General features: G+C 40.6%; 1 protein-coding gene across 1 annotated transcript; it reads right to left on the bottom strand.

Annotated features, from left to right (window-relative positions):
- Window positions 1-1,593: 1,593 nt before the first annotated feature.
- On the bottom strand, window positions 1,594-7,687 carry LOC124019577 (zinc finger protein 658B-like). The gene is made up of 2 exons (XM_046334961.1): window positions 7,636-7,687; window positions 1,594-4,170 (listed from the first exon to the last, which is right to left on the bottom strand). Exon 2 carries the CDS (start codon window positions 4,112-4,114, stop codon window positions 2,657-2,659), a length of 1,458 nt encoding a protein of 485 aa, XP_046190917.1. The 5' UTR covers window positions 4,115-4,170; window positions 7,636-7,687; the 3' UTR covers window positions 1,594-2,656.
- Between the last annotated feature and the right edge of the window lie 6,493 nt (window positions 7,688-14,180).

The raw sequence follows: 14,180 nt of genomic DNA, 5'->3' as shown, positions 1-14,180 counted from the left end.
TGCAACATCCTCCAGCATGACCAGTTTGGTGGTGGGTCAGTCATGGTGTGGGGTGGTCAGTAAACCATTTTTTTTGTGTTGATTTTGAGGTGTACTTTGGATCATTGTCCTGCTGGAAGATCCAACCACGGCCCAGTTTCCTAGCAGAGGCAGTCCGGTTTAGATGTAATATCTGCTGGTACTTGATGGAGTCCATGATACCATGTATCCTCACAAGTGGTCCAGCGCCTTTGGAAGAAAAACAGCCCCAAAACATCAAAGATCCATCACCAGACATCACAGTGGGGATGAGGTACTTTCTGTCTGGATATCTTTCTGTCTACACCAATCCCACCTCTGGTGTTGGTTTCCAAAAAGCTCTATTTTGGTCTCATCTGACCATAGAACCTGGTCCCATTGAAAGATCCAGTAACGTTTGGCAAACTGTAGGCGCTTGAGTTTGTTGTTTGATGACAGCAAAGGCTTTTTATGGCAACCCTCCTAAACAACTTGTGGTTATGTAGGTGGCGTCTGATCATAGTTTTGGAGACTTTCTGACCCCAAGACCCAACTAACGTCTGTAATTCTCCAGCTGTGGTCCTTGGAGATGTTTTTGCCACTGGAACCATCCTCCTCACTGTGCGTGTGGTCAATATAGACACATGTCCTCTTCCAGGCCCATTGTTAACATCTCCGGTAACTTGACATTTCTTAATTATTGCCCTGATAGTGGATATGTGCAGCTCAACAACCTTTTGTGGCACATTATCACATCTTTCCAATAGTGATGGATGACTACCGGACCTTGGCCTGTGTGTCACCATATATTTACACCCCAGTGAAACAGGAAGTCATGGCTTACCACTTAAGTGTTCCTAATCGCTCAGGTGAACTTAAGAACGGGAAAAAATGAATAGGAATATACGTCAGTTAGATTTGACTCATAATCATTTCTAGGGGTGACAATAATTGTGCAACACATGTTTTGAAGAAAAACATTTATTTCACATGTATTTTTTCCAATCATTTTACTTTAATTAAAAGGTTTGATTTTTGTAAATATTTTGAATGAAACACCAAGAGGATAAACAGCAAACACATTTTTTTCACAGCCCGTTTTGCTCATATTTACCAAGTGTCCCAATATTAGTGGAGGGACCTGTATGTTCACCCCTACCCTTATCCACGGTGTTCTGCGAAACCACAACCTTCTGGCTACTTTGCCATGTAACGCTTACAAAACGAAGAACAGTTTCTAAAACGGCATATCTAAGACTCTGGTCTGTCCAAGGAGTGAAGGTAAACAGTAGGCATGTTCTCTGCAATCCACTTCATATTTAAATTATTATTTTGGGTATAGTGGAGGGTGTTGGGGAATAATCAGAATTAGTTGGGTAACATAGATAAGATGTTTTATATTCATGATATGCTTATGAGTTATTTCTCATAAGAATGTATTTTGTTGTACTATAGTGGTGGCGAATGGCAGTTATCTGTTCTATGTCAAGATTAAGTTGCATGGGCTGCAGAGAGGGGAGAGGTCAAGGGGTCATCATGTGTAAACATGTCTTTTGCTCTTTTGCTCCACTGTGTCTGTGTGCCAGTCACTCCCTACTTTTCTCATCGGGGAAAGGAGGGTGGCAGTGTCTGGAATCATTCTATGCTCCCTCTTTGTTGACCTATAGGGTCACTCTCCTCTCCGTGAGTTTGTCCAGGATTGGTTGTATTTAGAATTGGTTCTATCTAAATTTGATATATATCATAGGGCGGGGGTAATGTCTTGGTACCATTTTGTACCAAGGACGAGATAAGAGCTTTGTTTAGGAGACCAAACTGAACGATAATTTATAGCCAACTCTGTCTGACTAGGGGATACTCCTCTCTGAAGTAAAGTCTTTCTTTGTGTAAGTTCCTAAGACCTGTGTTTTGTCATGTCGTCTAGGGGGGTGGATCTTTGCTATAAAGGAACCCATTTGCCATTATGTTGGGCACTCTCAACTTTTCATTAGAGATACTGAACTGTTGAAAGTCAAAATGCTATTGCAAAAGCTTAATTATTATTAAAGGTGAAGATTAAGCATAGCTCTGACTCATGTGTGATTTGCTCTCTCATCAGTTGGTAATTAAGGAAATGTCCACGACAAGGGTCACTTGTTTTTTTTGTTGTCAAGTGTTCAGGAAGGGTCGGGTAAAAATATATTTAACTGAAGGGAGGGCCATCCATTTCCATTTCAGAGAGATATGATTTTCTCCAGGTATCCCTTATTATAAATACCTTATAGTCCCTTAGTAGTCAAAACATATATATCCACCCAAACAAAAGGTGAAAACTGATCCTCACACCATCTCTATCTGATACATGTTGTGTCTACTAGCTTATTCCCACAGAGAACTGCAGAGGGAAGCAGTACCACCAGGTCAACCATCAGACTCCGTATTTTCAACAAGAGAAACCGCAGAGGTTATTCAACCTTAAGGACAAATCCAAGGTCATCTCAATATCTTTACAGTAGAAGCTAACAAAACACACCAAAACTGACAAGGTGTACACTGATTAGTAAAGTGAGGCTAACATTCTCCATTTCCTCTGCACAGTTCTCACAGTGAGAAACAATAGGATCCAATTCAGTGTTACCACTTACTTTATGACATGAGAATTAAGTGATGGACTTTAATCTTAGCTGGTCTGAGAGAACTGATGAGGCTTTTCTCCTTTATGTATACGTTGGTGTTTCTTTAAGCTGCTGTGTTGAGAGAAATTTTTCCCACAGTCAGAGCACGAGTAAGGCTTCTCTCCTGTATGTATACGCTTGTGACATGTTAAGGTATATAATTGGGTAAAACAATTCCCACAGTCAGAGCAGAAGTGAGGCTTTTCTCCTGCATGTAAACATTGGTGTTTTTTTAAGTTGCTCTGTTGAGAGAAACTCTTCCCACATTCAGCGCAGGAGTAAGGCTTTTCTCCTGTGTGCGTTCTCTGGTGAACTGTTACCTCAGATGATGTTTTGAAGCATTTTCCACAGTCAGAGCAGAAGTAAGGCTTCTCTCCTGTGTGTGTTCGCTGGTGAACTGTTAGCTCAGATGATGTTGTGAAGCATTTTCCACAGTCAGAGCAGAAGTAAGGCTTTTCTCCTGTGTGTATACGTTGGTGTTTCTGTAAGCTGCTGTGTTGAGAGAAATTTTGCCCACAGTCAGAGCACGAGTAAGGCTTCTCTCCTGTGTGTATTCGCTTGTGACTATTTAACTTATCCAATTGGGAAAAACTCTTTTCACAGTCTGAGCAGGAGTAAGGCTTTTCTCCAGTATGTGAACGTTGGTGTCTTTTTAAGTTACTCTGTTGAGAGAAACTCTTCCCACAGTCAGAGCAGGAGTAAGGCTTTTCTCCTGTATGTATACGTTCATGTTTGATTAAGGTATCCAATAGGGAGAAACTCTTCCCACAGTCAGAGCAGAAGTAAGGATTCTCTCCTGTGTGTGTTCTCCGGTGAACTGTTAGCTCATATGATGTTGTGAAGCATTTTACACAGTCAGAGCAAGAGTAAGGCTTCTCTCCTGTGTGTATATGTTGGTGGTTTTTTAAGTTTCTCCGTTGAGAGAATCTGCACCCACAGTCAGAGCAGGAGTAAGGCTTCTCTCCAGTGTGCACGCTCTGATGAACTGTCAGAGCCCCTGATGTTCTAAAGCTCTTTCCACAGTCAGAACAGAAGTAAGGCTTCTCTCCCGTATGAATACGTTGGTGTGTTTGTAAGCTTCCCAGTTGAGAGAAACTCTTCCCACAGTCAGAGCAGGAGTAAGGCTTCTCTCCTGTGTGCATACGCTGGTGAGATTTTAAGGTATTAAATTGGGCAAAACAATTCCCACAGTCAGAGCAGAAGTAAGACTTTTCTCCTGTGTGTATTAGTTGGTGCCTATTTAACTTATCCAATCGGGAGAAACTCTTTTCACAGTCGGAGCAGGAGTAAGGCTTCTCTCCTGTGTGCACTCTCTGATGAACTGTCAGAGCCCTTGATGTTGTGAAGCTCTTCCCACAGTCAGTGCAGGAATACAGATTCTCTCCTGTGTGTATTTTCAGGTGTATTTTTAGCTTTGATAGCATTGGGAAAATCTCCTCACAATGTGGGCAGTGGTGAGACATCTTAGCTCTGTGATCTTCCTGCTGCTTTCTGGATGTAGAGAATGTCTCAATGTCACCTGTGTGAACAGCATCAGGAAAAAAAAGTCAAGTTTTGTGACATACGCAGAATGGGAAAAACATTAAGAACACCTGCTCATTCCACGACATAGACTGACCAGGTGCAAGTTATGATCCCTTATTGATATCACTTGTTAAATCCGCTTTAAAATCAGTGTAGATGAAGGGGAGGAGACAGGTTAAATAAGGAGTTTTAAGTCTTGAAACAGCTGAGAAATGGATTGTGTATGTGTGCAATTCAGAGGGTGAATGGGCAAGACAAAAGATGTAAGTGCCATTGAATGGGGTATGGTAGTAGGTGTCAAGACCTCCAATGCTGCTAGGTTGACGCTGAACAGTTTAACTTATGTATCAAGAATGGTCCACCACCCAAAGGACATCCAACCAACTTAACACAACTGTGGGAAGCATTTGAGTCAACATGGGCCAGCCTCCCTGTGCAACGCTTTCAACACCTTGTAGAGTCCAATAGGGCTGTCCCCAACAACAACAAACATATGTGGTTAACCAAGAGTAGTTTGTTCTTTCAACTAATCAATTGGTCAAAAATGTTAAAACATGTATTTCTCCAGTGCATTCGGTTAATTATTCAGACTCCTAGACTTTTTCCACATTTTGTTACGTAACAGCCTTATTCGAAAATGGATTACATTGTTTGTTATTTCTCATCAATCTACACATAATACCCAATGACAAAGCAAAAACAGTTTTTTAAAGAAATGTATTAATAATAAAAAACAGAAATCCTCCCAAGCTCTGTCAGGTTGGACAGCTATTTTCAGGTCTCTCCAGAGATTTTTGATCGGGTTAAAATCCGTGCTCTGTCTGGGCAACTCAAGGACATTGAGAGACTTGTCCCGAAGCCACTCCTGTGTTGTCTTGACTGTATGCTTAGGGTCGTTGTCCTGTTGGAAGGTGAACCTTCTCCCCAGTCAGAGGTCCTGAGCAGGTTCTCACCAAGGAGCTCTCTGTTCATTACTCTGTTCATCTTTCCATCGATCCTGACTAGTCTCCCAGTCCATGGTGCAGAAAAACAGCCCTACAGCATGATGCTGCCACCACCATGCTTCACCGTAAGGATGGTGCCAGGTTTCCTCCAGACGTGACGCTTGACATTCAGGCCAAAGAGTTATATACTAAGCCTACTAATGATAACGGCATTACCTATTATCATTATGATGGTCATAATAATAGTTGGTCATAATAATAGTAATAATCACAAAAGATCAAGAAAAGGGAGAGGTATTATTATTATTATTATCGGACACTAAATGAATCATAAATAATACCAAAGGGGCTATTTAAACAGAGAGAGAAAGTAAAGCCTTTATTACAGCATAGCGAAGACAACAAACAGACGAATTAGTGAAATTGTTTATCCAACATGTGGTTGCGTGAGGCTCGGTGCTCATGGAATCAGTAGGCTATTAAACAAACAGTCAAACAGGAAACACAAGCAATAACTGTAGTCCATTAGTCCATTCAGACAGGCGTGAAACAAACAGGTGTCTTGTCATGATTGTTTTTGTTGATATTTGCTACTGCTCGACTAAAGAAATCTTGGTGGACCAACAGCCTATCGACCAAATAATCTACTAAATGGTGTCAGCCCTAGAGTCCATGCTACATATCTGTGGATTGACTGTGTCTTTAAACAGCTTGGAAAATGTAGAAGCTTCATGACTTTAGAAGCTTCTGGTAGGCTAATTGACAGGTGTACCTGTGGATGTATTTCAAGGCCTACCTGCAAACTCAATGCCTCTTTGCTTGACATCATAGGAAAATCAAAAGAAATCAGCCAAGACCTCAGAAAAAAAAATTGTAGACCTGGTTCAATCCTGGGAGCAATTTCAAAACTCCTGAAGGTACCACGCTCATCTGTACAAACAATAGTACACAAGTATAAACACCATGGGACCAGACAGCCGTCATACTGCTCAGGAAGGAGCCGCGTTCTGTCTCCTAGAGATGAATGTACTTTGGTGCGAAAAGTACAAATCAATCCCATAACAACAGCAAAGGACCTTGTGAAGATGCTGGAGGAAACGGGTACAAAAGTATCTATATCCACAGTAAAACGACTCCTATATCGACATAACCTGAAAGGCCGCTCAGCAAGGAAGAAGCAGATCGTACTTTTTGGAGAAATGTCCTCTGGTCTGATGAAACAAAAATGGAACTGTTTGGCCATAATGACCATTGTTATGTTTGGAGGAAAAGGGGGGAGGCTTGCAAGCCGAAGAACACCATCCCAACCGTGAAGCACGGGGGTGGCAGCATCATGTTGTGGGGGGGCTTTGCTGCAGGAGGGACTCGTGCACTTCACAAAATAGATGGCATCATGAGGAATTGAAAATTATGTGGATATATTGAAGCAACATCTAAAGACATCAGTTAAAGCTTGGTCGCAAATGGGTCTTCCAAATGGACAATGACCCCAAGCGTACTTCCAAAGTTGTGGCAAAATGGCTTGAGGACAACAAAGTCAAGGTATTGGAGTGGCCATCACAAAGCCCTGACCTCAATCCCATAGAAAATGTGTGGGCAGAACTGAAAAAGCATGTGCGAGCAAGGCCTACAAACCTGACTCAGTTACACCAGCTCTGTCAGGAGGAATGGGCCAAAATTCACACAACTTATTGTGGGAAGCTTGTGGAAGGCTACCTGAAACATTTGACCCAAGTTAAACAATTTAAAGGCAATGCTATCAAATACTAGTTGAGTGTATGTAAACTTCTGACCCACTGGGAATGTGATGAAAATAATAATAGCTGAAATAAATAATTCTCTCTACTATTATTCTGACATTTCACATTCTTAAAATAAAGTGGTGATCCTAACTGAACTAAGACAGGGAATTTGTGCTAGGATTAATTGTCAGGAATTGTGAAAAACTGAGTTTAAATGTATTTGGCTAAGGTGTATGTAAACTTCCAACTTCAACTGTACATATCAATCAAATGTATTTTAAGAAGCCCTTTTTTACATCAGCAGTTGTCACAAAGTCCTTCACAGGAACCCAGCCTAAGACACATACAGCAAGCAACGCAGATGTAGAAGCTCAGTTTCTAGGAAAAACGCCCTAGAAGGGAGGAACCTGGGAAAAAACCTAGCGAGGAAAAAGGCTCCAAGGGTGACCTTGGAGACTTTATACAAATATTTGCTTTTTTAAAATCAAATAGTTTCAATGATATTGAAAAACCATCCCGTGGCGTTTTCCAAATACCCCGGTATACAGTATACCACCCAAGCCTAGTGACTACACAGACTCATTTCATACAACTTCAAAACACTGTCAGTTTGTCTACTTCACTTCTTTAGTCTACGCTCTGATCACTCCAGATAGACCAGTTGTTCAGGGATGTGTGATGTTGAATTATAGAATTCAACCTAGCAACAGACTGGGTCATAACTTGTGGAGGTCTAACTTCTGAAGATAACTTATATACAGAACCTGCTCTTACCATGAGAAACAGATTTCCCAATCTTCTCCTCCTCCTCTTCATCTTTAATGTTGACATTCAGCTCCAGTGTTTGACTGCAGTCGTCCAACTTCACTGATGCCATCTCTGGATCCTGCAGTGCAAACTGGGCTCCACTGTCACAATCAGGACCCAGTGACTGTAGGTTTTGACTCAGTGTGAAAGGAGAGAGGCAGGCTGGGTTTGTCGTCACTGTTGATGTTACTGGCCTCAGACTTAATCTGAGTCGGTCTGGTCTGTAGTAATAAAGAGAATCAGACACAAAAAGTTATTGACTTGACAGTTCTGGCGCTTTCTCTATTCTCTAAAAATATATTATATTTATTCTCTTGGGTTCTAACTTGAAATATCCTCATTCATATTTACATATTAGAACTGGGTGTATGCAAATGTGCTGAGGGAGAAAGGGGAGTGCAGAAGGTTTACATTCTGTCAGAACATGTTATGGTTAAATCTCATGTATGATATGGAGAGGAGAAGGGCAACGGTCTAGTTTCAGTCACTGATAAGGTTGTATAGCCGTGGATTAGGGAGGAGTGAGGAATGTGGGCCGAGGTCAGGTCAGATGAAGGAACACTCCTATGACATACACACATAGGAGGCAGGGCCATGACTACACCAATGAGAGGAAACACTTAAGTTTCTGCCTTGCAACAGAGATGTATTGTCTGTCTAGATGGGCAAGGAGTTTGTGTAAACATGTCTGTCTAGATGATGGGCAGGGAGTTTGTGTAAACGTCTGTCTAGATGGGCAGGGAGTTTGTGTAAACATGTCTGTCTAGATGGGCAAGGAGTTTGTGTAAACATGTCTGTCTAGATGGGCAGGGAGTTTGTGTAAACATGTCTGTCTAGATGGGCAGGGAGTTTGTGTAAACATGTCTGTCTAGATGGGCAGGGAGTTTGTGTAAACATGTCTGTCTAGATGGGCAGGGAGTTTGTGTAAACATGTCTGTCTAGATGGGCAGGGAGTTTGTGTAAACATGTCTGTCTAGATGGGCAGGGAGTTTGTGTAAATATGTCTGTCTAGATGGGCAGGGAGTTTGTGTAAACATGTCTGTCTAGATGGGCAGGGAGTTTGTGTAAATATGTCTGTCTTATGCAGCTGTTTGACCCAGTGGGTGAATATATTTGTTTGGAGCTTTGACTAGTTGTCTGTTAGTTTTTTACACTGTTTATTTAGAACCTAACACTTCTTAATCACTTATCTAATTTCAATAGATCAGGCAGCTAAACATTGACAACAAAATATTCATTCATTTACATTAGACAAAGTGCACACTTTAAATGACAAAGTAAGTACATGTAACCTATAGTAGATTAAATAAATGAATATAAATGCATAACTGACTCAAAAAACATTTAGTACAAGGTTGCAGTTTGTTTTAGGCAGCACTATGTACTATTTTACTGAATAACCTTGTCTTCGTTGTATATTTTCACTCACAAAAACCACATTGTCAGTGGTGGAAAAATAACTAAATTGTCATTCTTGAGTCAAATCAAATTTATTTATATCGCCCTTCGTACATCAGCTGATATCTCAAAGTGCTGTACAGAAACCCAGCCTAAAACCCCAAACAGCAAGCAGTGCAGGTGTAGAAGCACGTTGGCTCGGAAAAACTCCCTAGAAAGGCCAAAACCTAGGAAGAAACCTAGAAAGGAACCAGGCTATGAGGGGTGGCCAGTCCCCTTCTGGCTAAAAGTAAATGCTATACATCAAATTCCTTATATCAAAGCAACAATATGTAACTTTTTGAGCAACCCGACCAAATGCTCATTTGTGAGTTATAGATCTTTCAGTGTCATTGAAAGCAAGTCTAAGAAGCAGTAGATACATTCTATGTGTGCCATTTCTGTGCTTTCCATTCTGAAGTTTAGTTTTTGAGTCCTTTACTTTCGGTCTTGTACTGTACACCAGCGTCAAACAACTGAATATACATTATTTTTGGTTATGGAAAATATATTTCACAGTGGTTTAGATGGTACAATGATTCTCTACACAATGGCTGCTTGTTTTGCACAAACTGAAATTAGGTGAACTATGCACATTTTTGCAACCAGCGATTTCTGCAAAGACGAAACTTTAAACAAACCAGATGGCATGATTTTCCAGTTGTTTTATTTCATTTACGGATAGCCGGGGGCACACTCCAACACTAAGATATCATTGAAAATGGATTTGTGTTTAGTGAGTGTTTAGGGTGTTTAGTGTGTCTGCCAGATCAGAGGCAGTAGGAATGACAACATGTGAATTGGACCATACTGCTGTGTAGCAGTATGGGGCCACGGAAAAAACATCAACAAAGGCGACACAAAAACACCCAAATTCATCCTTTTACAGACTACAAAGCTCTAAGTATAGTGATACAGGTCTTTAGATGTTGTACGCATGAAATTGTGTCATTACGAACTTTATCCGCAACTTTATTTTCCATTTTGTATTGCAACTCAAGCAATAACTCTGTCCATTTTATATGTAATAAAGGAAACATTTTGAATAAATGAGGGATACAAAGTATATTGAAAGCATGAATAGCTTCCACACAGGAAGTTCCAGACACTTGTAGAATCTATGCCAGGGCGCATTGAAGCTGTTCTGGCATCATATCTGGAAGACACCTGGCACCATCCCTACGGTGAAGCATCATGCTGTGGGCATATTTTTCAGCAGCAGGGACTGGGAGACTAGTCAGGAAAAGATTAACAATGCAAAGTACAGAGAGATCCTTAATGAAAACCTGTTCCAGAGCACTCTGGACCTCAGATTAGGGTGACGGTTCACCTTCCAACAGGACAACGACCCGAAGCACACAGCCAACACAACGCAGGAGTGGCTTCGGGGCAAATCTCAATGTCCTTGAGTGGCCAAAGCAGAACCCAGATTTGAACCCGATCGAACATCTCTAGAGAGACCTGAAAATAGCTGTGCAGCCACACCCTACATCCAACCTGACAGAGCTTGAGAGGATCTGCAGAAAACAATGTGAGAAACTCCCCAAATACAGATGTGCCAAGCTTGTAGTGTCATACCCAAGAAGACTCAATGCTGTGATCGCTGCCAAATGTGTTTCAAAAAAGTAATGAGTAAAGGGTCTGATGATTTATGTAAATAAGGTAGGTATCTGTTGTTTAAAAAAAGAAAAATAAACTATTTTTGCTTTGTTATTATGGGGTATTGTGTGTAGATAACATTTTTTTTACGGCTGTAACGTAATAAAATGTGGAAAAAGTCAAGGGGTCTGAATACTTTCTGAATGCACTGTGGTATGCTAATGTTACCTAGCTGGCCTGGCGCATTGTTGCCCATGAAAGCCTAGTGAGCAAGCATTTTAGCCAGGTAGCCTAGGACATCAAAAACTAAAAGCGTGTACTGTATGACAGAGTTCTAGACCGTTTAGGAAACATGAAAGAGTTGGATAGCATTGGCGTTTCTCTACAAGTAGGGTGAGTCAACATGTTTTTTTCTACTTGCGCACACACACACACACAAACCAGTGCCATGGACAGCCACAACATGTTTAGCTTACGTTGATTGGACTAAATCGTTTTGGGTATCTTTTAGTTATCACTTTATTAGACTAAGCATAGGTGATTAGATGTAGAAATGTTGAAGTTGAAATGGTGCTGGAATAGTGGAGGCAGCTCCTGTTTTCTTTGTGACTTGCTGTAACTCTCCATGGTTCTAAATCAATAGTTGTTTAGTCGTCCAAAAATGTATGAAACATTACTTTGTTTGACCATGCTGTCGGTCATATAACTGTTTGTTACATGTGATATGTTTTGTAGACTTCACTGGACAGATGTTGCTCTCCTGTATTGTAATGAAACAAAGGTGTGGTTGAATTTATTGTCACTGCGTCTTATTGTCTAGGCCTTAAGACTATATACCACAGGGGCAAGGCATATGAACTAACAGATTATAGTGCAAATAATGCAATTATTACATCGGTTATAATATATTTTGGGTTTCCACAGTGATTTTACTGATAAAATACAATAACATCTCAATTAAATTGATTCTTTATTAAATTACCTTGAAATAACGTACAGTACATTCAAAAAGACAAACCCCAAATCTCTAGCTATGTGACATGTAAAATGTTTGTTCACGTTCTTCTCTCACTCGGTTTGACACACACACAAAACATAACAACCTCTGTTCCGGATTTGTTACCGACCATGTTATGACATGTTCTTTCGATATTAGAAAGTAGAAACGTGCAAAGACATACCTGTAGTAATACATACAACGGTTATCGTCTTGACAGCACAGCTCTAACGCTTTCGTTATTCTGAAGAATGGTCCACGCCTACCCGGAACTTCTTCTTCTCCTCTGGATTTTAACGGTGGTTGGCATCGAAAATGTGGCATTACCGCCCCCAACTGGATGATAATATATACCCATTATACTTTGTCTTACAAAATGGAAAAAAACATCAAATAAATATTCTATACCCCCCAAAATATACCCCCCCAAAATACCATTCCAAGTAACTCTACACTCATTAAAAACCCACTACCCCATTCCACTACTGTGATCCTATCTGCTCCTGCACTATGCCAATGGGCTCGGAGGGCGGAACACCACCCCTCAACACACCCTGTAACTCTTCTGAAATGAAATCAGTTCTTGTATACCCAAATACTTCACTGCGGCTGCCACCACAACATCTATATTCTGTGATTTACGTTCCATCTCTGCAGTACAGTTGATAACCATTGCTATGAACGCTAAGAAGCCAACCATATGACTCGTTGGCCTATCCCTCTGTGCTGGCACAGATCTCACACAGATCCTCTCAGGATCCCTCCCCCTTGACCCATCCTCCTCTACTTTCTTCACTGCTTCAGCATGCCACACCTCCTGCACTACTCTAACCACACCCCCTGTATTATATTGAAGACCTGGTGGATCTATTGGATAACAGCACAATCACTTGGGATTTTTTGGGGCTAGGGCTCATTAAATGTGGTTAATGTAGGGCTCATTAAATGTGGTTAATGTAGGGCACATTAAATGTATTTAATGTAAGGCTCATAAAATGTGGTTAATGTAGGGCACATTAAATGTCTTTACTGTAGGGCTCATTAAATGTTGTTACCGTAGGGCTCATTAAATGTCTTTAGTGTAGGGCTCATTAAATGTTGTTACCGTAGGGCTCATTAAATGTGGTTAACGTAGGGCTCATTAAATGTGGTTAACGTAGGGCTCATTAAATGTGGTTAATGTAGGGCTCATTAAATGTGGTTAATGTAGGGCTCATTAAATGTGGTTAATGTAGGGCTCATTAAATGTGGTTAATGTAGGGCTTCATTAAATGTGGTTAATGTAGGGCTCGTTAAATGTGGTTAATGTAGGGCTTCGTTAAATGTGGTTAATGTAGGGCTCGTTAAATGTGGTTAATGTAGGGCTCGTTAAATGTGGTTAATATAGGGCTCATTAAATGTGGTTAATGTAGGGCTCGTTAAATGTGGTTAATGTAGGGCTTCATTAAACGTGGTTAATGTAGGGCTCATTAAATGTATTTAATATATGTCTCAACACGCTCAGGTGGCATCAGGTTTGAATGTTCATGCTGATCAAAGCTCTAATCAAATCCAGACATTTATATGCTTTATGATGCTTTTGAATGATACTTCCGGTTTTGGCAGAAAATATTGCTTTACCTGGGAGAATAATGCACATACAGGTTGATTCACAAGACACCAACCAAGTAACTTATAGATACGGTATCTTCATTAGGCCTAAAGGCAATTTATGTCCATGATATGAAGTTTGTTGTAGTGACTGAGTAAGCCTAATTGTAAAAGTAAGCCTCAAAAGTGGCATGTTTGTACAGTTTATTATGTGGAGGAAAAATGGAGGCAGTCAGGAATTAATGCCAGGACTGCTCAGTACTGTAGGTCGCACTGTAGGCCGAGCTCTTATTGCAGTCCAGTGCCATGGACAGCTTTGAAGTTTGGCCTCTAGTAAGTCAGGAGGGCAACTTTATGAAGGCCGCCTCACAATGGCTTTATCATACATGGCTCTACAGAAAGATTTACAAAACGACAGGCTATTGTTATTGGCCTATGTCTTTTTAGCCACCTGGCTAGGGACACAATTAAAAGGTTTGGACAACCAACTGAAAGATTTTAATTGGCTTGTTTTACACAGACATCTTCCGGTCCGCTCAACATTATATGATCCTAATTTGACACTGAATAAATGTTGTATTTGTCAGGGACCAGTTTACAATTAAAATATATATTTCAGTAAGATGACATATGATGCATTACATCAGCTATAGCAATCAAGTGGACTTGTTGTCAGGACAGAAAAAAACACTGTCCAGTCAGTTAATTGGATAATAACTGAAACTAGAAAGGAGTCAAGGGAGACTCTAGGTACAACATTAACATATGTGTCTCAAACTTAATACAAATATTACAACCTGCAAAATCATTTCCATACCAACATCTATCAAACACATGATTTAAAGTTGATTGAACTTCAACCCAACTTGTCTAGTTGAAGTTGGAACAA

This window comes from Oncorhynchus gorbuscha, unplaced genomic scaffold, assembly GCF_021184085.1.
Source record: "Oncorhynchus gorbuscha isolate QuinsamMale2020 ecotype Even-year unplaced genomic scaffold, OgorEven_v1.0 Un_scaffold_633, whole genome shotgun sequence".
Classification (NCBI taxonomy): Eukaryota; Metazoa; Chordata; class Actinopteri; order Salmoniformes; family Salmonidae; genus Oncorhynchus; species Oncorhynchus gorbuscha.
The sequence above is the reverse complement of the archived record's forward strand: the minus strand, read 5'-3'. Positions and strand labels throughout refer to the sequence as shown.

What these genes read in the sequence shown, in the direction of transcription:
- LOC124019577 (XM_046334961.1), bottom strand. Translation starts at nt 4,114, where the DNA reads ATGTCTCACCACTGCCCACATTGTGAGGAGATTTTCCCAATGCTATCA.